The sequence below is a fragment of the Melanerpes formicivorus genome, unplaced genomic scaffold, assembly GCF_026170545.1.
Source record: "Melanerpes formicivorus ecotype bairdi unplaced genomic scaffold, bMelFor1.0.p_v2 SCAF_7, whole genome shotgun sequence".
Lineage (NCBI taxonomy): Eukaryota > Metazoa > Chordata > Aves > Piciformes > Picidae > Melanerpes > Melanerpes formicivorus.
This window is the reverse complement of record NW_027142359.1, coordinates 23,523,259-23,546,623: the sequence shown is the minus strand read 5'-3', so window position 1 is coordinate 23,546,623 and position 23,365 is coordinate 23,523,259. Positions and strand designations below refer to the sequence as shown.

At 40.6% G+C, this 23,365-nt stretch overlaps 1 protein-coding gene across 7 annotated transcripts in view; it reads right to left on the bottom strand.

Annotated features, from left to right (window-relative positions):
• Positions 1–23,365, bottom strand: part of RALGPS2 (Ral GEF with PH domain and SH3 binding motif 2) — a 125,882-nt gene that overhangs the window by 90,413 nt on the left and 12,104 nt on the right. For 6 of the 7 annotated variants that reach the window (XM_068141409.1, XM_068141407.1, XM_068141410.1 and 3 more), the window contains 2 exons: positions 5,939–6,070; positions 3,479–3,586 (listed from right to left, as the gene is read on the bottom strand). In XM_068141409.1, coding sequence (XP_067997510.1) covers positions 3,479–3,586; positions 5,939–5,995 — 165 coding nt within the window. In that variant the 5' untranslated portion in view covers positions 5,996–6,070. Of the gene's footprint in view, positions 1–3,478; positions 3,587–5,938; positions 6,071–9,421; positions 9,557–10,007; positions 10,922–23,365 lie in introns of those variants that run through there. The other variant, XM_068141406.1, reaches the window with a different exon arrangement.

The following is a 23,365-nucleotide window of genomic DNA, read 5'->3' as shown; positions in this document are numbered from 1 at the left end:
GTGAGCAGCCTAAAAGCAGGCAGTTGAAACAGACAGTCTCCTTACTGGTTACAGGTAGAAAGCTGTCTGTAGAATCCTTAGAAAACAAATGTGTCTTACTGCACGCTCATTGAACAGGATTCCTTTTCCTAAACATGCATGAAACCTGCAGGCATTCAACAGACCCCCTGGAAATGTTTGGGGGTTTGTTTAGTTGGTTGGTTTTTTGTTTTTTTTTAAAGGGGGACAAAGCAAATAGTAAATTTCCAACAGCAGCTCCATCTGAAGATCTCACCTGCTTCAGCTGTAAGGTGAGCCTCTCTAAAGCAACTTCCAAGCCTACAAAGAACTTAAACCAGCTGGCTGGTATCAACATCCAACTGGACTATTACATGGAGCACAACCATGATTTCTAATCTGTTCAAACTAGACCCTGTGAAGGGCTGATGTATTTTTGCTAGACAGTATGAGACTGAATGAAGGACCATTACATGAAAGAGCACACATCAACTGTGCATTCAGGAGAGCCTTAGATGGCTGCCAAAGGGAGGAATATGGAAATAAAATCACAAAAATTATTTACACTTGGGCTTCTCCTTGGCTTGGTAAGCAGCTTCTCAAAAATACAGGATTACAAGCAATAGCTTCTGTACTTCAGCTTGTCTCTTACCCACTAACTGACTAAACAGATCCAGTTGTGAAATAATGATCTCTAACTTGGTGGGAACCGAAAAGACATCTGTGTCTCTCATACTGGTACATATTCACTGGCATGAGTCTTATCCCAGTATCTTTCAAACTTAATTATCTTCCAGATTTTTGCTCTTCTTTCTCCAGAATTGTCCCATCTGTACACAGTGATTCATTTTTATCAAAATGTAATTCACCATGGAAGGTACAGAGTGAGATTTGCCAATGCTGATACTGACTTTACCAGTTAACTCTCACCTTTATGCTACCCCTATGCACTGGAATTCTTTTATTCAATCCAAGCTTTCCTATCCATTAGACAGATGTCTAACTAGCTCTTGTGCAGCAACTCACTTTTATTGACATTATAGAATAGAATAAACCAGGTTGGAAGAGACCTTCAAGATCATCACGTCCAACCTATCACTCAACACCACCCAATCAACTAACCCATGTAACCAAGCACCCTGTCAAGTCTCCTCCTGAACACCTCCAGTGACGGCGACTCCACCACCTCCCCAGGCAGCCCATTCCAATGGGAAATCACTCTCTCCGTGTAAAACTTCCTCCTGACCTCCAGCCTGAACTTCCCCTGGCGCAGCCTGAGACTGTGTCCTCTTGTTCTGGTGCTCAAAAATTATTTCATCAGTTTACCATTAAAAAAAGACTAATTTCTATTTAGAACAGTATTTGTTCTGCTGTAGGTAGTAGAACTCAGTTTCCACTAAGGCATGGGTGTCAGCAGACTGCCCTGCATCTATTTTACAATATTTTATAAGAGCTGTCACTGAACTACAAGTTTGCTGATGCTTTAAAAAGCAATTGGTAGCATATTCATGTCCAATCTGTGAGGCACACACCCCCTGTTGCTATGAAAACCCTACTAATAGAGTTTTGTGTTGTCATTAGTGCCAGAGCATGGCCTTACTACATCACTCTGACAGTCTTCCCATCACAACTGAAATCAAGATGAAGATTTTGTACTTGTCTGCAACAGCAGGACTAAAATCAGGAAGCATATGCAAATGTCTGATAAAATAAAAAACAAGTATAAGGGTCAAATGTACTTTGCTTCCAAGTTACCTAAGGTTTTGGCAAGTTTACTTATTTCTACAACCTTAAGCAAGAAGGATGAGAAGATGACAGCACTCAAAGCAAGCCCTGCTGGATGAGCTGATAAAAGTACCTAGCAAAACAAATATTAACAAAGAAGTGAAGTTCTGTAAAGAAATATTGAAAAAGAAATGAAATTAATTCTAACCTTGCCAATGGGCTGAACACTGACTACCATAATTTTGCTCAATTGTTCACAATTTATCTATTTATGGGAAATGAAACCTGAGATAAATAACTAGATCCTTTAAAAAGGGAGAAGTCTAAGAGTAAAGATGGTTCCTTTTGGGGAATTGAGAAAGCAGCAAAATTATACCAGGTAGTATCAACCAAAAGTACAACCACAGGTTTGTAATTGTAATGTGAAATGCTTCATTAAAGGAGTCCTCTTTGTGAGTAGAGCTCTGCTATTTTTGTGTTATACAAACTGGATAAACCCACTGGATTTCAAAAGATTTTCATCTAACCAAGATTTACTAAGTAGGTATTGCTTAGAACACCCATGAAACTAAAAGGCTCTGCACATGAGAGAGAGAGAATTAGAGGACAGTAGAACAAAAGGATTATGAAACGTGATACAAAGCTCCTTTGTATATTTTGCTGACCAGGAGAGTGAGAGCAAATCCACAGACAGTAAGTTATCTACTCTGCTGCACAACAGCATCCACCACTTGATAAACAGCAGAGCCATTCAAAGGAACCTGTAGCTATTCTGGCCTGAATGCATCATTCCTCTTGAATTCATGCCTCTAGCCCCCAAATGCCTAAGCACTTAGGTTGTCTTTATGTAGAGAAGTCACAAGATAAAACTAAAAGGATAGTCAGCCCCAAAAACATCTTTCCATGAAACACAGGTGATGAATTACCCAGCTGTTCCTGACAACAGGGCAAGGAAGAGGCCTAAAGCACGTGACTGGAACCTCAGTCAGGAATAAATCCCATTAACTACCAAAGGAGAATTCAATGTGTGAGCACTACTTCCTAATCCAGATGCTTTACATTTTTGGTGTGCCCATTAAAATCAATTTAGCCATTAATAATTAACAGACATATATGTTGCTGATTCAGAAATAGAAACAAGTTAATGGGAATATTTAGTGATACATAGTAGCATGCATCAATAATCTCCCCAGAACAACTCATCATGAATCTCATCACTTGAATTATAAATGCAGTAAGGGCAAGAGCTTGTTAGCAATCCTTCTAGTAACATACTTGGATCACTTAGAGAAACCATCTGTCATCCTAACCTCTACAAGTAAGGTGAAAAAAGCTCATTTTAAAAATAACCCAGTGTTTTGGTTAAGCATCTTTACTCATTTGTTCTTTATTTTGAAGGATACTCATTATCCAGTACCACTGCACCTGAAAGAAGAAAACAATCCCTAAAAGTTAAAACACTTCCAGAAAATGCAAGTTGAGATCAAGCACGTTCTTGCAACTACAATAAGAAGTAAGATGCATCATCTAGATTTAAGAACCTTTGGTCTGTGTTACATGCAAAAGCATAAAACATGCCTGGAGTCCAAAAAGATCACTTAACATTAAACAGAACACAGGCAACAAAGAGCTATAGTGCAGGATCCATTTTTGAAACCTACGGATGACAGAAGTCAGGCAAAAAACTGTCTGGAAATGGGGAAGCAGAGGATAAGCTGCCAAGAAGATTCACACAAAAATTACTTGAATTACTTACCGCATATTCTTCTGGAGTAACCTTTAGCACATCAAACACCACTGCATCAAAGCTCTTCTTTAGCTCAGCTGAACCTTTGTCACTCAAGGATTCAGAGCTGCTACTCTTCTGGAGAGACAAACAAAACCACACTGCTGATACTTTGGTTCTCTGTTATGTGTTCTTTCACACTCCCAAAAGCAAAATTTCTGTTCAAACATCACTGTTTACAGAATTCTTCTATTGGGCAAATAGCAATTAAAAGTCAGGAGAAAGACTGCTAAAATCATAGAATCAATAAGGTTGGAAAAGATCTCAAAAATCATCAAGTCCAACCTGTCACCCAAGCCCTCATGACTACTAAACCATGGCACCAAGTGCCAGGTCCAATCCCTATTTGAACACCTCCAGGAACGGAGATTCCACCACCTCCCTGGGCAGCCCATTCCAAAGGCTAACAACTCTCTCTGTGAAGAACTTCCTCCTCACCTCAAGCCTAAACTTCCAGTTTGAGACTGTGTCCTCCTGGTCTGGTGCTGGCTGCCTGGGAGAAGAGACCAACCCCCACCTGGCTACAACCTCCCTTCAGGGAGTTGAGAGCAATATCGCCTCCCCTCAGTCTCCTCTTCTCCAGGCTAACCAATCCCAGCTCATCCTTCAGCCTCTCCTCACAGGGCTTGTGCTCAAGGCCTCTCCCCAGCCTTGTGGCCCTTCTCTGGACATGTTCAAGAGTCTCAATGTCCTTCTTAAATTGAGGGGCCCAAAACTGGACACAGGACTCAAAGACTCTCAAATTGACTTTGATGCATTTTAAAGGTGTTCCTCACCACACAAGTTACATTTCAACATGCAATTACATTTCGATTCAGGAAAGTTAATAAAACCAGTAATAGCAGCAATACAGCAACACTGAATTTCAAGCAATTCACATCTGCAAACAATACCAGATCCTAGAATATAATTCTGTGACTACCTACAAAGATTATTCAGCTTCCCTTCAGATTACAAATATGGTTCAAAAAATTAGCACTTTGAATTAAATTAACACTTCATATTGCTTTCATGTGTTTCATATATTGTTTTCACATGTTTTATGTGAAACAACGGATCAGTGTTCTGAGTAATCACTTCCTCTTGTATATAGATGCAAATCTAGATTCTCTTCAGTCATTACAAGACAGAAGAGGCTCTGCATGTTTCTTGCTTCTCAGTTTCTTCCCCACTTTCTGAAACCTAGCATAAAGCAACCTCTTGGCTAAAAAGTAAGAAATAAGTATGAGGCACATGGATAAAACCCACATGAAGAACCACAGTTACTCCAGTCACTAATTGCATCATATTTAAGGTTGCTTCGTCACCAAGCTCTTGCCTGAAGCACAGTATGGTCCTGCATGCTTCAGCAACAGCATAGCATTAATGTAAGAATTAACAGAGTTCCTACAACAGATTTACTAACACTTTGGAGAGACTCAAGAGAAAGAAAACTAGCATTGGTGCAGAGAGCTTATTCTCAGCACTGCTGGGAGCACCAGCTTAGCACTGGCAAAATACGATGAGCACAAACCAAGACCTGTCTAGTCTTATGCTTCTGACTGCAATATATACTGAAGGCAGGATTTTCAGTTCCTTTCACTGAAGTAGTAAAAGACAAATAAAAGCAAAAAACAGGACAAAACTTGAAGAGGGAATGATTTGCAAGTTTGGGGGGGGAACCCACACCAAAAAAACAACAAAATGTCCAAACAAACAAAAGCCAAAACCGACCAAGTCTTGTAAGCCCTCCAACACTGCTAAGAATTTAGGGATCAGTCACGGTTCCCAATAGCAAAAAGAACTCATAGTATTAACTTCACCCTGCCCCTTCTTTTTCTTTTCAAATAGATGACACATGGAAAACTAATACGTCAAAATAAGAGGCATCAGCAGAAGCGGCCACATTCCATTGTTTGGCTGATAAAAATGCTCTGAATTCATGAGCTGTTCACTTCTGGAGAGCAAAAACTTTGGTAGGTAGAAGGGGACTCACACCAATGCCTGAATATAGTCCAAGAGACAAAGGGAGCAACCTTATTTCAGTGCTACTGTGTCAGGTTATCCCTCCACACACACACTCAGAAGTACCCATCAAAGAAGAGAACATTTCCCACAGGCTGTGCCAGCACAGCTTATTGCCCTAAAAGCACCCATTATTGTTAAAACTAGAGAAGAAAAGCTTCTTTTGTCTGGATGTGATGGAACAGGACATAAAAACCATGGCTATGGCTACGGCAAGGCTGTAAAGGTTAGCGCAAGCTTTATTTGGTATACAAAGGTCAGAACTTTTAAGTTATTCACATCTGAACTGGGGAATATAAGACCAAAACAGAAAACAAGCATCTCCTGCACCAGGACTGTAAAAGAAAAACACCAAATTTACATTTCGGTGCATGTTTTATAAATGGAGTACTTCAGTATCCAGTAAGTGAATTTTGCAATCCTTACCTCTGAAGCAATAGCTGCAATATTAACACTGCTGGACTGTCCGTTCATTAGGTCCATACTGTCCACACCATCAATCTTTGGCCCTACATTTACAGCAGCAGGATCATCTCCAAGGCAACTGAATAACCATTCCTGTAAAAAAAAACAATGAGAAACCATTTCATTCACCTGTTTTAAACAGGATTCAGTATCTAAGATCTGTAACAAAAAATTTAACACTTCTAACATGTTTACACAACTTTGAGGTCCAAACTTCAGTCTAAAATTGCCTATTTAAGAAAGGCATAACTGAAGATTCCACTCTGATCTGTTACTGGCAGGATAAACTTTCATATTCTTTTCCCTATTATTTTTCTCTACACCAGGTACCAACATGCAAATACATGGACTAAAGCTAACTTAAATCTAGGCCTGCAGCATCAGTTCATGTATGACCCTTTTCTTTCGATCACTAACTTTAAAAAGCACATTCCAGATGTTAACTCTAAGATAACTTCTAGAAGTTACCCAGTATTTTCCCATTTTACATGCCTATTCACCAGCTTCAAGTGAAAATTACCACATGAAAAGGATGTAAGTGAAATTTAGAATCACAGAAGGGTTTCAGCTGGAAGAGACTAGGATTAACAAATCCAACCATTACCCAACTCTACGAAGTCTGGTGCTAAGCAATGTCTCCCAGCACCACATTTGTCTTTTAAACACTTTCAGGGATGGGGATTCAACCACCTCCCTGGGAAGCGTGTCTCAGTGTTTGAGAACCCTTTCAATGAAGAAACTTCATTCCAACCCAAATCTCCCTTGGTGCAACTTGAGGTCATTTCCTCTCCTTACACTGTTCTTCAGAAATCAGTCAAATTGTTTAGTTTAAAAAAAAAACAACAAACAACCAAGAAAAAAAAAGGCAACCAAAAAAACCTAATCAACCAACCAAACACCCCTCTCCCCCCAAGAGGACAACACCACACCACAAAAATAAGAACAATGAAAGAATCACAAAAGAAAACTTCACAGACTAACTTGAAATGCATTCTTGCAGGAACACTTTTACATAATTTTCTCCTCGAGGAGAAAAGGCTGCTAAGAAATGGAAACCTTGGGCGTCCACTACAATAACAGTAAAGCTACCCAGTATTAAGTGTTAAGAGAGAGAGTGAAAATTGGTTTGAGTTTAAATTTCATGGGATGCTAGTGCCCTCTAGTGTGAAAGTGTTTATAAATCAGGTTTCATAGTTCTGTGTTTATAACGTGTGTGACTGTTAAGAAATTAACTTCAGGTTTGTGGTTTAACTCAGAACTACTACAGAGAAAGTAAATGACAGGTAAATGAATAATACTACATGACAAAACACTATTACAGCATCTCATACCTAAGACCTCTATGCAATGAAATAATCTAAAAAACCTCTATCTCCAAGTGACTTAAACCAGATAAACAAGCTTGGAAGGCAAGAAACTGCAATACTGAAATAACTGAATATCCTCAAAACGAGCAGTAATTTTAAAATGCCATCACAAGAACGCAATACAGAAAGGAAAGCAACTGAAAGAGAGCCACACGGCAAATTCCAGTCAAACTCGGGGTGTTTTGAGGTATTCATAGTCCCCTTCCAAGCTATGCTGAGCTGTCCTTCTGCAGTTCTGAACAACCCTCCATGTTCTATCTTTTCTTGATTTCATAAAATCATAGAATCCTTTTGGGTGGAAAAGACCTCTAAAATCACCGAGTCCAACCACTGACCTAATACCACCATGACCATTAAACCATGTCCTCAAGTGCCATGTCTACACATTTTTGAACACCTCCAGGGACAGTGACTCTCACTACCTCCCTGAGTAGCCTGTTCCAACACCCAACCACATTTTCAGTAAAGGAATTTTTCCAAATATCCAACCTAAACCTTTCTTGGTGCAACTTAAGGCCATTTCCTCTCATCCTATCACCTGATTCAAGGGAGAAGAGACCTACCCCCACCTCACTCCAACCTTCTTTCAGGTAGTTGCAGAGAGTAATAAAGTCTGCCCTCAGCTTCCTTTTCCCCTGACTAAATCATGGCTGCTCCTCATAAGACTTATTCTCCAGACCCTTCACCAGCTTTGTTGCCTTTCTCTAGACCGACTCCAGCACCTCAATGTCCTTCTTGAACTGAGGGGCCTCAAACTGAACCCAGTATTTCAGGTGGGCCTCACCAGTGCAGAGTGCAGGGGCATAATCATTCCCTACTCCTGTTGACCACACTATTCCTGCTATAAGCCAGGATGCTATTGGCCTTCTTGGCCACCTGGGCACACCATTGGTTGTGAACCAGCATTTTTTATTAAAACTTATGTGATAGGACATTAAATGCCACATTTCACTTCAATATCATACTCCATGCCCCTAAGCTATAATTAAGACTGTTTTCTTCACTAAAAATACACCTAACCACTTGGATTTTAGCTGGGATTATATTAAAAGACCATACAAAAGGGGAAAAAAAAACACCTCATCTTTGGCTTGCAAGTGTCACTGCTGCCCTATCCTTTCCTAGTGCAACTCATATGGAATATTCTCATGTGGAATATTTCCAATTGCTCAGCACCCCAGTGCCTCTTTCCTATTTTCTTTTCATTTACTGAACTGAAAAAAAAAAAAACCCACAAGGAAATAAAACTCTAACTGATGTGTCATAATTTCCATTTATGTAGTGACAGTAGATGACAGAGGTTATTACATCTCTAAAACCAGCTTCAGGCCCTTCAAACATTCACAATGGCACGGTTGTCCCAAATTTAATCACCTTCTTTGCTGGGGGGGGAAAAAATAGCCTTTACATTTTTTTTTCCTAACTACTGTAATTGCAAAGAAGACTGACACTTTGCACAGAATCATCACACTATATGGCCAATAACTGTATGCTACAAAACCAACCTTAAACTAAAGGTTATATATTTGACCCTTGTCTCACATATACTTGAGTTGTTCCCCTTCCCCATACTAATGGAAGGGAACATGGGGAAGAATTGGAGAAGTAGTCTTTCTGACCAAGGAAAAGTAAAAATTGAAGGGGGGTGGCAGGAGTTTGTGCTGGGATTTGGATGGTGCTATTTGAAAGAAATGATGTGTATCATAGAAGCCCATGGAGCTCAGAGCAGCCTCAGATAAACAAGAGTCAAGTAATTCCTCTATAACCAACAGGGTTAAACCCAATTTCCTACTGATTAGGCTCACATAAAACACAGGCACCAAGACAGGCCCTAGCCACCTTCCTCCTGTGCCCTGTACTTCCTTTATCTCAAGCCTTATCCTTGATCCCTTAACAGCTTCACATCACTGTCTCCTAATCCATTAAGAATTTTGTTTGCATCTGCCTACCCATTTCGAGTGCCAGACAGACAGGCACTGTCTGAACACAGCACATGCTCATTCACCTAACAGCAGGCTGAATGGGATCAGCCAGCCTGGACACTACGTGACAGACTTCCCACCTTAGGTGATTGTACCTGGAGGGTACAGTGGTGGTGCATGCTGATCTGGTTTTCCTTTTCTACCCGGTTACTGACTGTGATGAGAACTGTGAGAACTCCGTCCCTTAGTCAAGTATGGTTGAAACTGGCTGCCATGCAGAGAAGAGACTCCTATGAGGCACATAAAATAAAAGGTGGATTTTTATTATTATTTGAAGAAAGTAGAAAATCACTTTGAGAAACTCTGCATGCAAAAGAAATCAAGAGTAGAAAATAAAACACCTGCCAGTCAGGCTGTATCATGACAAAGCTGTCCTCTCATTGCTGGTATTACAATAGTGTGTTTGAATACATTTCTACTTTTCCCCACTTCGTGGAGATACAGTAATTAGTACTGAATTGCTATATTATGGCAGAATAAGTACTGAATTACTGTAAACTATTTATCACTTCCAGAATTTCCAGACTTAAAAGGTACTTTTTAATACTGCATTAGACTTGAGAATATCAGCACTCCCATAACAATGAAAAGTCACAGCAACAACTTCAGAGTTATCATTTCAGAGAAACAGTGATAAAATCCCAACAGTGGAATGAGGACATCATTTGCTTGTTACACTACCTTCTGCTCAATACCAGAATAAGCAGTGAACAGCAACATCAGAAGGTGGTCAACAGCAGAACTGTTGAGAGCAGCATAGCTGGCCATGTGAAATGGCTGTCGCCACGCTGCAGTAGTGAGTCACCCACTTTTCACTGCATACCCTGTATATCCAATTACAAAAACTGAATTAGATGCAGTAATTTGAACTTCCAGTCCATTTCTCCTCTTCAGTTTAATAAAGGCCTCTGTGCTCAGAAATGCATTAAATGTGGAACTGAAAGTGGTTTATATGATGCAGCAAATACTTCAGCACTCATTTATGCCAGCCTGAAGCCCAGACACACTATGTGGTATCTTCCTACCTGTTCATGCCATGCATACTGTACAGCAAAAAAGCAAACTAAAAATACTGATAAAAAGATTTATCACACCTAAAGAATGAAAATGTCTAGACAAAGCAGGGTCAGCTGTCCACAATGAGTTTTTCTGCTAATTCACCCAAGGCTGTATTTGATGATCATTCCATTACAGTCACTGACCTATAAAACCCCAAAGTGGAAGGCAGCTCGATGGAGATGAGCAAGGGCAATGTGCCCATGAAGCTCTAGGAATAATGCAGGGTGTGACTGGCCACAGCTGTGGCAAAGAAGCTGACTTTATCTCAGCACAAAAGGGACCACAGAGTGCCTTTTGTTTTAGATAAACAGCTTTGTCAGTTGAGCAGATCAACTGACTGTGCTACAGTAGAGTGAATCAGCGAGTGGTGTAAATGTTTCTTCCTGAGTTCATTAAAAAATGTGAATGCTCTCTAAGTTAGCTAGACCAGCACGGGGGAGGGAATATGTGGCCCAGCCCAACAGAGTACAAAACCTAAGCAACTAACAAAGAAACTTCAAACAGAGCAACATGCTTGAGCTGGTTTCAACCTATGTGGTCCTTTCTGGTGACTGAGGAAGCCCAGTGGTGACTGATTATATCCTAGAGACCAGTAATAGGGATCACACTGGTACAGTGTCTGAATTGGATATTGCAATTGCTACATTTTGCTTACTTAGCTTATGCTTAGCGTGCATTCTGTACCATTCTGCTAAATCAGAAACCTTCTGTAACATCAACTACCTTCAAACAGGAAATTTAATCTTAAATATTATTCTCCATCTGTAGAATATCTAAAGAACATAGACAGAAACTGGACTCTAACAGGTGCCTAACAGGATACCTAAGCCTGACTGCCTTCCATAACAGAATCCAAGGATACTCATATCACCTTGGATCAAACACTATCCTGAAATTAAATTGTATAAACAGCACTTTAAAACACATCCCTAAAATTACATTTAAAACTTCCTGTCCAGAAGACGACAAAGGCTTTGAGGAAATTTAGCTGCTATGCAATTTCATGAATGGCTAAGAGTCATGACGACCAATATCCTCTTTGTTCTTAATCACATCATCAGTACAAATTTCAGTTGTTTTGATCACACACCCCACGAAGCAAACAGAACTGCCTTGCATGTATTATGATTGGCTACGAACACAGAGTCGCTACCAAAGGCTTGGGGGACTAAAGAACTGTAAGAACAAAACCAAAGAACAAACCACAAACTCGGTTTCAGTTACAACCAACCTGAGCTCCTGGATCTTGTGGTACTTTCACTGGCTGTTTGATAAGCAGTACTGTGATGGTTTAACCATCTACTCCACACTAGAATCTCAAGACACTGGAATGAAATTTGAAGCTACTGATTAAATTCTAATTCTGGATCTGAGCCCTTTGATTCCTTATTAGACATGTTTTTCCCAGTGCTTGGCACTTTCACTCTTTTCAATGGCCTGAACACAAGGTAGAAGGTTCAATGAAACTGGAGCAAGTTCCTCAAGCAACTGTTGCATTCACCCCATATGCACCTAATCAGATCCTTCTGTCTGGAAGTACTTTGTGGAACCACTTCAGTATCTTGCATACCCCACTGCCCCTTTAATCAGAACTCATTAACTAAACCAGGCCAATTAATCTATAGCTCTCTACCATACAGGGCTACAACAATCAGTAAGGTTGGAAAAGACCTCAAAGATCATCAAGTCCAACCTGTCACTCAAGACCTCATGACTACTAAACCTTGGCACCAAGTGCCACGTCCAATACCTTTTTGAACACCTCCAGAGACGGAGACTCCACCACCTCCCTGGGCAGCACATTCCAATGGCTAACAACTCTCTCAGTGAAGAACTTTCTCCTCACCTCAAGCCTAAACTTCCCCTGGTGCAGTTTGAGAATGTGTCCTCTTGTTCTGGTGCTGGTTGACTGGGAGAAGAGACCAACCCCCAGCTGACTACAACCTCCCTTCAGGGAGTTGAAGACAGCAATAAAGTCTTCCCTGAGGCTCCTCTTTTCCAGGCTAAACAATTCCAGCTCCCTCAGCCTCTCCTCACAGGGCTTGTGCTTGAGGCATCTCACCAGCCTTGCTGCCCTTCTCTGGACATGTTCAAGAGTCTCAATGTCCTTCTTAAATTGAGGGGCCCAGAACTGGACACAGGACTCAAGGTGTGGCCTAACCAGTGCAGAGTAGAGGGGCACAATGACTTCCCTGCTTCTGCTGGCCACACTATTTCTGATGCAGGCCAAGATGCCATTGGCCTTCTCAGGCACACTGCTGGCTCATGTTCAGCCAGCTGTCAATCAGTACCCCCAGGTCCCTTTCCATCTGGCTGCTTGCCAGCCACTCCGACCCCAGCGCAGCACCTGGCACTTGGACTTGTTGAATGCCATCACATTGGACTCCACCCATCAAGAGCCACCTGTCAAGGTCCCTTTGGAGGGCCCTTCTACCCTCTAACAGATCAACACCTGCTCCCAACTTGGTGTTGTCTGCAAATCCACTGATGATGGACTCAATTCCCTTATCCAGATCATCAATAAAGATATTGAACAAGGGGAGACTCTACTACACAATTACTCATTCTGCATATGGTAATTTGTACCTTACATGAAGAACACCTAGATATGTTTGTGGGTTCCTGTGTGCTTCCCCCCAGCAGTCTGAGGTAAAATCCCTCTGCTAAAGTCACAACAATAAAACCCCAAACGATACTAAAAATGTGGTAGTATTAAGATGCTGCCACTTTAATACATTCTTCAGGTACTTTTCCCTTGATCTTTATACTATGGCATAACCTTTAGCTAAATTTGGGGGAGTTGGGATTTTTAGATGAGTAGAATATGCATTATACTTCCCTTAAGATCACTTTGTAGAACAAGTTTCCCTGAGAAGTGGTCGATGCCCCATTCCTGAAAACTGGTCAGACTGGATGGGCTCTGAGCAATTTGATATAGGTGAAGATGTCCCTGCTCACTGCAGGGGGCTTGGTCTAGATGATCCTTAAAGGTCCTTTCCAATGCTAACTATTCTATGATTCTGTGTTGTGAGACTCAAGTTAACATGTTGCACCTTCAGCAAGCCAGGGCACAAGAGATCCTGTGGAGGCAACCCCAGCATAGAAGCCTGCAAGCACACCTCTGGCTGCTCTGTATCAAACTGACAGGTGGCAGCTCTGTACACTCAGCTGTATAACCCTGTCTGCACACAAGCTGCCACACACCCACATTAACTATTTGGAAGTGGCTCAAGGTGCTGCAGGCACCAAGGAAGGTTAAGTAAGGAAAAGAGTGCGCCCTGGCATGTAGGCACTACATCCATCACCATAAATGAGCATTCATACTGCCTGCCATCAGGGCAGGGGCTGATCACACACACAGCTCTTCCCTGCAGTTTGATGCATGTGCTCCTCAGCAGTGCATGCAAGGACTATGGTAGCCAAGGCACATACTACCCAATACTAAAGAGAGATCACTCATTGGCTGACTCTACGTTGTCTGCTGTGCCACAGGAAAAAAGTGAGAAGAAGTGCCAGGCTGCACTGTGGTAACAACAGTCATCACAGGGACTGCAGTGGGAAAAAAGTCCACCTAAACACACGCTCTGATTCACTTTTCAGTAAGCATGGTAATATGAAGAAGCAACATAATATAGCAAAACTGATAAAAAGCTTCCACAACAGAGGTGAAATAAAAGCTCAAGCAACTGAATATGACCCCATTCCCCTGCAGGAAATTCATCACTGAAGAAAATCAAATCCCTAAAATTTCATATACTACAAAACCTCCAGTTAGACACATCCATTTTGGCAAAGCATTTGATGAGCTGCCACTAGTGAAGAATGAGATAAGAGACACTAGAGGACATGCACAGGGTAAAGACATGACAAAGAGAAGGGGAGCAGAATATTTGAGTAGAAAGAGATTACTAACAGTTAAATATGCAACAGTAGTACAAGTATTAGAATGCTAAAACATTTGGAAGTGCAGGAAAGTAACATGTAACAGAACAAATAAAACTACCTGATAGATGAAAAGTGAAAGTCAGTGATTAAAGGACCCTTTGGGTTTATCCCAGTAGAATTTCTGCTACAAATTTCACCAGTTAGAAATGATGGCCACCAATGCAGTAAGCATGAAGTAGCCACAGGAGATGATGTTTGCATTAGTTATTGATAAATACTACCTGCAAAACATTTCAGAAGAGATATGGGGGTTGGATTAGATGACCTTTGGAGGTCCCTTCCAACCCAGACCATTCTAGGATTCCATGATACAAATGATGTATTCCATGGAGTTCTGGTCACCTGCCTTCTGAAAGGTTTCTGAACAAATTTCAAGTAAAGAAAAGCTTCCAGGTCCTCTGAAAACTGGTAGAAACCAGGAGACCTCAACTTGCTTAGGTTAACGAACTGACACCTACATGAGGATACATTTGCCATGTTTACATACCATGAGGGCAAACCAGAATAATGAATAAAATGTGAAGTTATGCTCAAAATCAGAATACAGCAATGGGGTTCTGGAACAGCTCCCAGAAAACAGTAGTAAAAGCAAAAAAAAAATAGTATGTAGTTGATACTAGACTCCTTCCTGAACAAAATCATGTCATTTGGTGCCTGCCTCAGCAGTACAGCTAACCCAGAAACACAGACTCCTTTTTCTGTTGATTAGTCCCGCTGCAAACTCAAAGCACTTCTATACTTGTACAACTCAAGCACTCAAAGTTATGTCACACGTCCACTCCTTCCCTAAGCATCTGTTGCACAACAGTCACAGTAGTATCAGCTGCTTACACTCCAAGACAGATGAAATCAGAATCCACAGAACAGCAAACAGAACAAATAATTTTATTTATTTTGGCAACAAAGTTTTAAATTAAAAAGTGTCATTAAAATATAGTCCTTAATTTGGATTTTCTCTTCTCTTACCCTAGAAAAGGCTTTATCTGGACAAATAACTAAGTGAAATTATTATTCCTTTTTAAAACAACACTTCCCACAGAGCACTTTCAATTATCATGTGTGCATTTATGCTGGAGAGCAAAATCATTTTATGGCTATTTTCATGCACCTAACCAAGTTCAGGAACAAGGAGGAGAGAGAGAAGAAAAAACCAAAACAACAAACAGAAATAACACATAGTAAGGCTCTGTCTCATTCATACATTACTCAGTTTCCAGCAATCAAGGTCCTTTCTTCAGGGTGCTCTAGAAACCAGTGTTTTCCTCTTTAGTATCAAGACCTGGTACTTCCTCACGAGATAAAGAGAAAAGGACCTCAAAAATGCAGGAGAAAATCCTTCTCTGGGGCACAAGCTCCTAGTTTGCCAAATGCTATTACAAAAATCAGACTATTAGCTCAGTTTGTAATCAACTTATAGTAATGAAGAAGTTCAGCACAAAATAGGTTTTTACGTTAGTCACAAATAGGAAGGAGACCCTTACCGTTCTGACCTCCACCAGTCAAAACCCAGCTACACTCAGTGGACTGACTCAGAGATACTGTAGCACAGGCAACAAATTCTCCCACTAGCATGAGTAGGCAGCTGCAAGCAGAAGCAGGTCCTGGCCCTCACACAATGCAGGCATGAATCAAGCAGAAGGTAAGAAACATTGCAGGCAACAAATGGAGCAAGCCAAAAATGTGAACATGTGTACATGCTATTTAAGTCTGGCCCGGGGTTGTAAGAGCCTTGCTTTCTCCTAACAAAGGTCCCTTTAGCAGAGTTTGAGCATTAGAAAATGAAACGTAAGTTCACTAAGTAAATAACTGCAGAAGCTTCTTCTCACAAACAGCTTACAAATTACCAGGTTCCCAGAGCTGCTTTCTTCAGAGATCACCTACAAGTTTCTACTCTGTTTTGTAGCTCTTTGGAAAGGATGATGCACAGAAGAATATTTTATTCCTTTGCATCTGGTTACTATTTCACAGTTGCTGTCAGAACAGATGGAACATTTGAAGTTGTGATGCACGGTTTGTTTTTCCTCCCTTATGCCAGTAGGGTAAGCATTAGGGAACCAAATTATTTTAGCACAGAAAGTACACTGGCTATAATAAGGTTTTGCCCTCCTCAGCCTCCCTGTCCAGAATTCGTACTAACATCTTTGCCTGTCTGAGCAACATTTCTTCAAATGTATGAAGAAACCCAGGCTTGCTCAGCCAGGAACTAGCAGAAGATCCTTCCTTATCCCTAACACACAAAACAGGAGAAATCATAACCCAGACACGTTTGTGAAAAACAGGAACAACTAATACTTATTGCCATGAAAAAGAGGGCAAAGAAAATAAATAGGAATTACTTAAACTAGAAGTAGATACTTTCAATTAATTAGGCAGCATTCCATAAGTGGGTAACTTCTCCAAGACCCCCACCATATGCCCATGTAGCTATCATAGATTAGTCTAGGCTGGACAAGACCCTTAGACCACTGAGTTCAACCACATCCATACCTCTTTTAAATACCTCAAGGGATGATGATTCCAGCACTTCCCTAGGCAGACTGTTCCAGTGCCTGACAACTCTTTCAGTGAAGAAATTGTTCCTAATGCCTAGCCTAAACCTTCCCTGCTGCAACCAGAGGTTAGTTCCTCTGGTCCTGTCACTGCTACCTGGGAGAAGAGATTGACTCACACCTCAAGATGACCTCCTTTGAGGGAGTTGTAGAGTAAGGTCTCCCCCTCAGCTTCCTTTTCTCCAGGCTGAACAACCTCAGTTCCCTTCACTGCCCCTCACAGGACTTGTGCTCTAGACCCTTCACCAGCTTTGTTGTTGCTCTTCTCTGAACACACTCCAGCACCTCAACATCCTATTTGTAGTGAGGGGGTACAAAAACTCAACCCAGTATTTGAGTGCTGCCTCACCAGTGCAGAGTACAGAGGGGCAGCCACCTCTAATCAGTTTTGTTTGCAAACAAGAAAAGTAGTAAATGATTAATGTCACGTTGACTAACTGATGTTCAGCTTGCAAATTATTTTGATATGAATTAGATGTGCAGGCACAAGATCAGTAGAACTAATAAAGAAAAAATACATCTGTGGATGACACTTTGAAGAAAGAAGTCATACTTAAGACCAAGCAGTGGAGCACTCAGTGCTGCTGCTAGTATAAACTTCAGGATCCAAACACTCTTTTCAGAGGTACTCAGATCCACAGTTTTTGCTTCATTTCTGGCTAATGCAAACACCACATGGATAGGGAACAATTGTTATGGACTGTGCATCAGCAAAAATACCACAACACACTCACTGGGAAAAGTCTCTAGAAGCTGCTTTTTATTGAAAATGTAAAAAAAACTGAAACAAAGATAAGGTGACACTAAAAATTCCCAAAGAGTACAAACATGAAGAAAAAGTACTTACCAGGAAGATCATTGGGGAAGACAAATTAAGGAAAATTTTACATGCAACTGCATGCTGGCAAGTTCTGTAACAGAGATGACAACTGACAGCACAATCTTTGTTCCTATCAATAGGCTAGAGGAACTCTGTCACTAACAATCACAACTTGTGTGCCAAAAGCACATATAAGAAAAAACAGTGCTGAAAACTGCAACTCAGCATATAGAGCAAATATTCTGTGTAAACCTACACATCACACTGGATGTAAAAGAAACTCAAATAACCTTCTGTAGGCATTAAGTGCTACAGTCAAAATTGTGAACAGTTAAATGAAAAACAACAGGATCAAAGCATTCTAGGTTTTTAACAAGCAAGAGATGACAAAGTGCCAACTGTTGCTGAGTAACAGCCTCCAAATCCACAGAATTAAGGGTCCACTAAACACACCTGCCTCAACTGCACACACTCCTTGTACACTAAACAAAAGAGACTCACATTTAGGAGAAAGAAGGCAAAACTCTCCCCACACTGAATTCCTGACTTTCTTAGTCAGGAAGAAGAAAATACTGTTGAGAGAACATTTTACTGTATTTTTTGTGAAGCCATTAACAGACAATGAGGATCTTCAAGCAAAGCACACAATATCTCAGTCTGTTTCAAAATTCAGCTTTCAGAGAGATAAGTGGAGCCTTTGTCAATAACACCTCTGACGGCATTCCAACTACGCTCTCTATAATTATTCTTTTTTAACATCAGGCATCAATATGGAAGTTTGCACTGTTGCTATAGAAATGGTGCTAACAGGAAAAGAAATGTAACAGCATTTAAATTGTCTGTATTTGGTATGATGATTATGTGGAACTACCAGAGTCTTTTAGGGAAAGAGTGCTGGATTTTCTGCCTGTGCCACTATCCTCTGCATTCATTTATGACAGCGTGTCAAGCTCAGAGTATCCAATTTCTACAAGCAAGAAATACAGAAAAGAGTTATTCATCCATCTAAACATCCACGTTTCCTGTATTTTTAACTCCCAGGCAACCAGCACAAGAACAAGGGGACACAGTCTCAAGCTGCGCCAGGGGAGGTTTAGACTCGAGGTGAGGAGGAGGTTCTTCACCGAGCGAGTCATTCGGCATTGGAACGGGTTGCCCAGGGAGGTGGTTGAGTCATCGACCCTTGAGGCGTTCAAGGGGAGATTGGACATGGCACTTGGTGCCATGGTCTAGTCATGGGGTCTGTGTTGATAGGTTGGACCTGATGATCCTCGAGGTCCTTTCCAACCGAAGTGATACTGTGATACTGTAACTCCCTTTGGAAGAACATCAGTAAATCAGGCATCTAACAAGTGAGCAGGTAAAGACTCAAATACCAATAGTTTCAAATTCAGTATTTTCCTTCACTCAAGTCCAGTCAGTAACTGCTGATCACCAAATATCTGCCTAAAAACACAACACAGAAACTGAGCAAATCCCAAGTAATTCACACAAAGCTAGGCCTCACTGAACCAAATGGTTGTGGGAACCTTGTTTTAAATATTCAAGAATGAACAGATAAATCTATCGAGGATTTGTCAGCTGGTCAAACCGGGTGCCAAAGCCCTACTCAACACCCCTGAAATTGGAGAACAAACATATGTTTGCTTCAACTGACACAATTTAGAGTGAACACCTTCATGAAGAACAGTAGATTTTGAAGACTGACTTCTTGTTATCAAAACAGAAGCTTAGAGCAGCTTGCACAGAAATCGTGTCTCTTTAGGTACTCAAAGCATTTCTCTTAAGACCTGTAATCCTCGTATACCCACCTTACTTCTTGTGCATTAACAACAGTTGAATCACCAGAAAAACTAAATGGGATTTCAGGTAAATGAGAGCCCTGCTGGAACTCTAAGCCATCTATCTACATTATTGATGAAAGGATCTGCTCCAGAAGGAATGACATAATAAATACCTACAGAGTTTGCAGAACTTTTCTAACAGATGCAGAATACAGTGTTTTCCAGAAGACATAAAAAAGACACTGAAGTGTAGCATGGGCACTAACTTCAAGACTATAAATGGCAAGGCACAAGAACAAACCATGCAAAAACACATGTATACCCCTAATGGTAGTAAAAGCAAGCCTCAAATTCTTGCTGCAAAATGGAAAAGGACAAACTGAAGAGGAAAGATTAATGATAAAATTCTTCACAGCACACCAGACAACTTTAAGGAGGGATCAAGGAAACCAAATTTGTTTGTGAGCTTCAAATGAGAAATACAAAATCATTAATTACTAAAAAGGTGCTGCTATTATTTTGGTTTATGAAGGATTTAGTGACAATATGAAAAAGTCAGAACAGCAGAACAAAAACCTGGGCACGGTTTCCTTGTATTAAAGAAGGCACAAGATGCATATGCACCCATGATGCCAATTGACCTGCATGGTCTTGATAGGCACAGAAATATGGTAGACAGGCTAAGTGAGAACATCAAAACACATCCAAAGCAGGGAAAAATGTTTTCTTTCCGATCTCACAGAAAGCATGGGGAAGTCTGCAATTTTTGTATGCCTTTAAAAGCATGCCAGCTGCTGACAGAATAAAAGCATTTGCTGGCCTTGTCAGTATTTAGGAGTCAAGTCCAGCTCATTTACCCCACACAAGGACTCCATATTTTTAAGGTTATTTCTGCACTATGGCCTCAGCAGAGTAAGTTCACAAGTGATATCCTATCCAAATTCTACTTGGCTATTTGAGATATTGAGTGGATAACTGGATAATATTACTTACATATCTCCTTCAGCATATCAAAAGCAACTGTGTCCATTTCTGCCAAATTAACGGATGGGTGCATTAAAAAATTAAGTGCAGATACGTGCAAGCTGAAAACGTGGGTTCAAGAGCAGAGACAGAGAGAAAGCCTGTGCACAACATTGCTTCAATAGACATCTGGAGGACAATGGTGATTTGAATGCAAATCTACTGTTTTACAGCAGATAAAACTATTTCTTCTGGAGCAAATCATGTGGTTTAATAGTTCACTTAACAAACAAGAAAATTTCGTTTATCTTTGTGTTCATCTTTTAACTGATAAAAAGTAAATCTAGAATGCTATAATGCAAGGTCCACACCACAAGATGGCAGGATATCAGAACTAGGAACACCAAAACCATTGTTATAGGACAATTCAGTGATGTTAACTGTATCTTCAAAAAGCTCACAGACTGGCACCTTGAAAACAACCCGCTACAAACTGCTACTTCTGTCAGTTCTAACAGCTGAAATCTCTAATCTTAGCACACTGATTAGGAAATGCTTCACTATCCTTCCTCTGATCACTAAACCCATTCCAGCTAAAACAAAGAAGCAGTGGAAGTCTTGGGAGAATAACAATTAGAACAAAAGCACACATCCTAAAACACCTACCAGGTAAGGTAATTGTCCTCTGGCAATTTCTGGTAGGAAACTTTGCAGGAGTTTTGCCCTAAATTTTGCACAGGAGTGTTTTGGTGCTTTGGTTTTTTGTTTGTTTGTTTGTGTTTCCCACCCCTACAGGGAGGGGATTTTCTGGCTCAGACTAATCAGTAGCACTGGCTTACACCTAAGCAACCGAGATTAGCCGTTCTGGACAAAGCAATGAAAGCTAATTCATCACCTCAGCTAAATGAAAACACAACACGTCAGACCCTGCCATGACCTGCACTGAAGTCTCAAGAACTTTAGCTAAAAAGAAATAAAATCCAGCCACCTAAATAAATACACAGCTTGGCCCAGATGAGCAGTTTTGCTGTCACATCAAGACTCCCCTCAAACAGGAGGAAAAACACCCCAAAAAGGCCATGAATAACACTGAGAACTAAAAAGGTCTGAGGAATCAGTAGCCTAAGTTATAATTTGGATGAGGATTTGATGTTGCTTCATCATTATTGACATTAAACTGTCCTTGTCCTGGGGGTACAAGGAAATCTGTCAACATAAGAAATGTAGGACAATGCACACCACATAGGGAGTAGCCTTGCTTGAAGCAACAACAACAAACAACATTATGAAAAAGCTTTGCTGGGAAACTGAGCTGGGATTGCTGGACAGGGAACCCAGGTGCCAGCAACACATTCTGTTGCCCTGTGGAGGCAGAACATAGCCCATGGCCTCCAGCCAGAGAACTCTGTTGTGTAGAATTGTGTGCTTCTAAATTCTGTGCCATTTAAGCATTTCTAGTGTCAGATTATTGCAAGTTTAAGACAAATTACCTTGTCAATGTAACACTGCAGCAAGGAGTGAATTTATTCCTGGTTCAAAAATTGTGTAAATTTGCAATTCCAGAAGGATTTGATTAATAAGATTAAAATGTCTTATTAATATAATATAAAATATATTAAAATACATTATAGAGTAGTATTTCAAATGGTTCTATTAATAAACTGTCTTTGCCATATCCTGAGAAAGTGTGGGCTAGATGACATTCAGGTGTCCCCCCTAAATTATTCTGATTATCTATTTAAAGAAAACAGGAGAGGCATTAACTATGCAATTAAAACTGTGCAGGTTCAGAAAGAAAGAAGTAAATCTAAATATATTGATCAATCAGAATCAAACCTCACAATCTACTTCACTTCTTGCTTTCTTGACAACGTGAATTTTAGGTATATTTGTCGGATTCCAAAAGGAGTGACTACAACATTATTTAAAAAGCTTGAGACCTGTTTGAACATGTTTTAACCTCCCCTGATTTCCTTCTAGGAAGGTTTGATAAAATCTGGCTTCGAGACTCCAGCAAAAAGCTTCTACGTCATAACATATACAAAGAAGGTCCTGCAGAACAGTCACAGAAATGTACTTCTAAATGCATTGCCTCAGGCAATTTATAGCATATTCTCCTAGCTAGGAAGGGCAATGGATACTCAGAGCCCAGATGAAGATGTTACTCATGTGGCCTCCTCCCTCCCACATTAATGAGCACCAGAGGCAGATCATCAACCATTTTTTCCTTTCTGAAAAACCATCAGAGAAAAGCAAGATGGTAAAAAACGCAATACACAGGTACAGAGGTGACAAACCTGTGGGCCACATAAATGGCAAAGAAAAGGTGTGACCTCTCATGTTGTGGAATCTAGTGATCAAGTAAGAGCAATCAGCTGGGTCGTCGCAGGGGGCAGAAGCAACCAGAGAATGTGCGCTCATTTCTCCTAGCCCTGCTAGATCTTTGGCAAAAGGTTTCCTTGTGTTTTGATACTTAGTGATACTGCAACATTTCAGCGTGTCACCACCATAAGAGATTCAACTGATGCCTGCCTGCCTGCCTGCCCGCCCATGAGGATTTGGAACAGCTGAACTACAAATAATGGAATGAAAGAAATGAACACACAAATACATTTCTCTATAGTTTTTTAAAAATACATATTTTTAACTAAATAAAGATCTTTCAGTGTTGGTTTAGAGCCAAGATCATCCATATTACTGGAAAACAAACAAACAAAAACCCAACAAAATTAATTTCCCGATTCCATGCTACCAGGAAATGAGTTGTCCCTTACCTGCTAAAACAGTAACTCAAAAGCCAATACCTTGGCTGCACTTTGAAATCACTTTCATTTTTGAGTTAGCTTCATATTCAGCTTGCCAGGTTGGGGAAGGTTCATTTTGGACATGAATGTTACTTAAACAAAGGGAGTCAGCCAC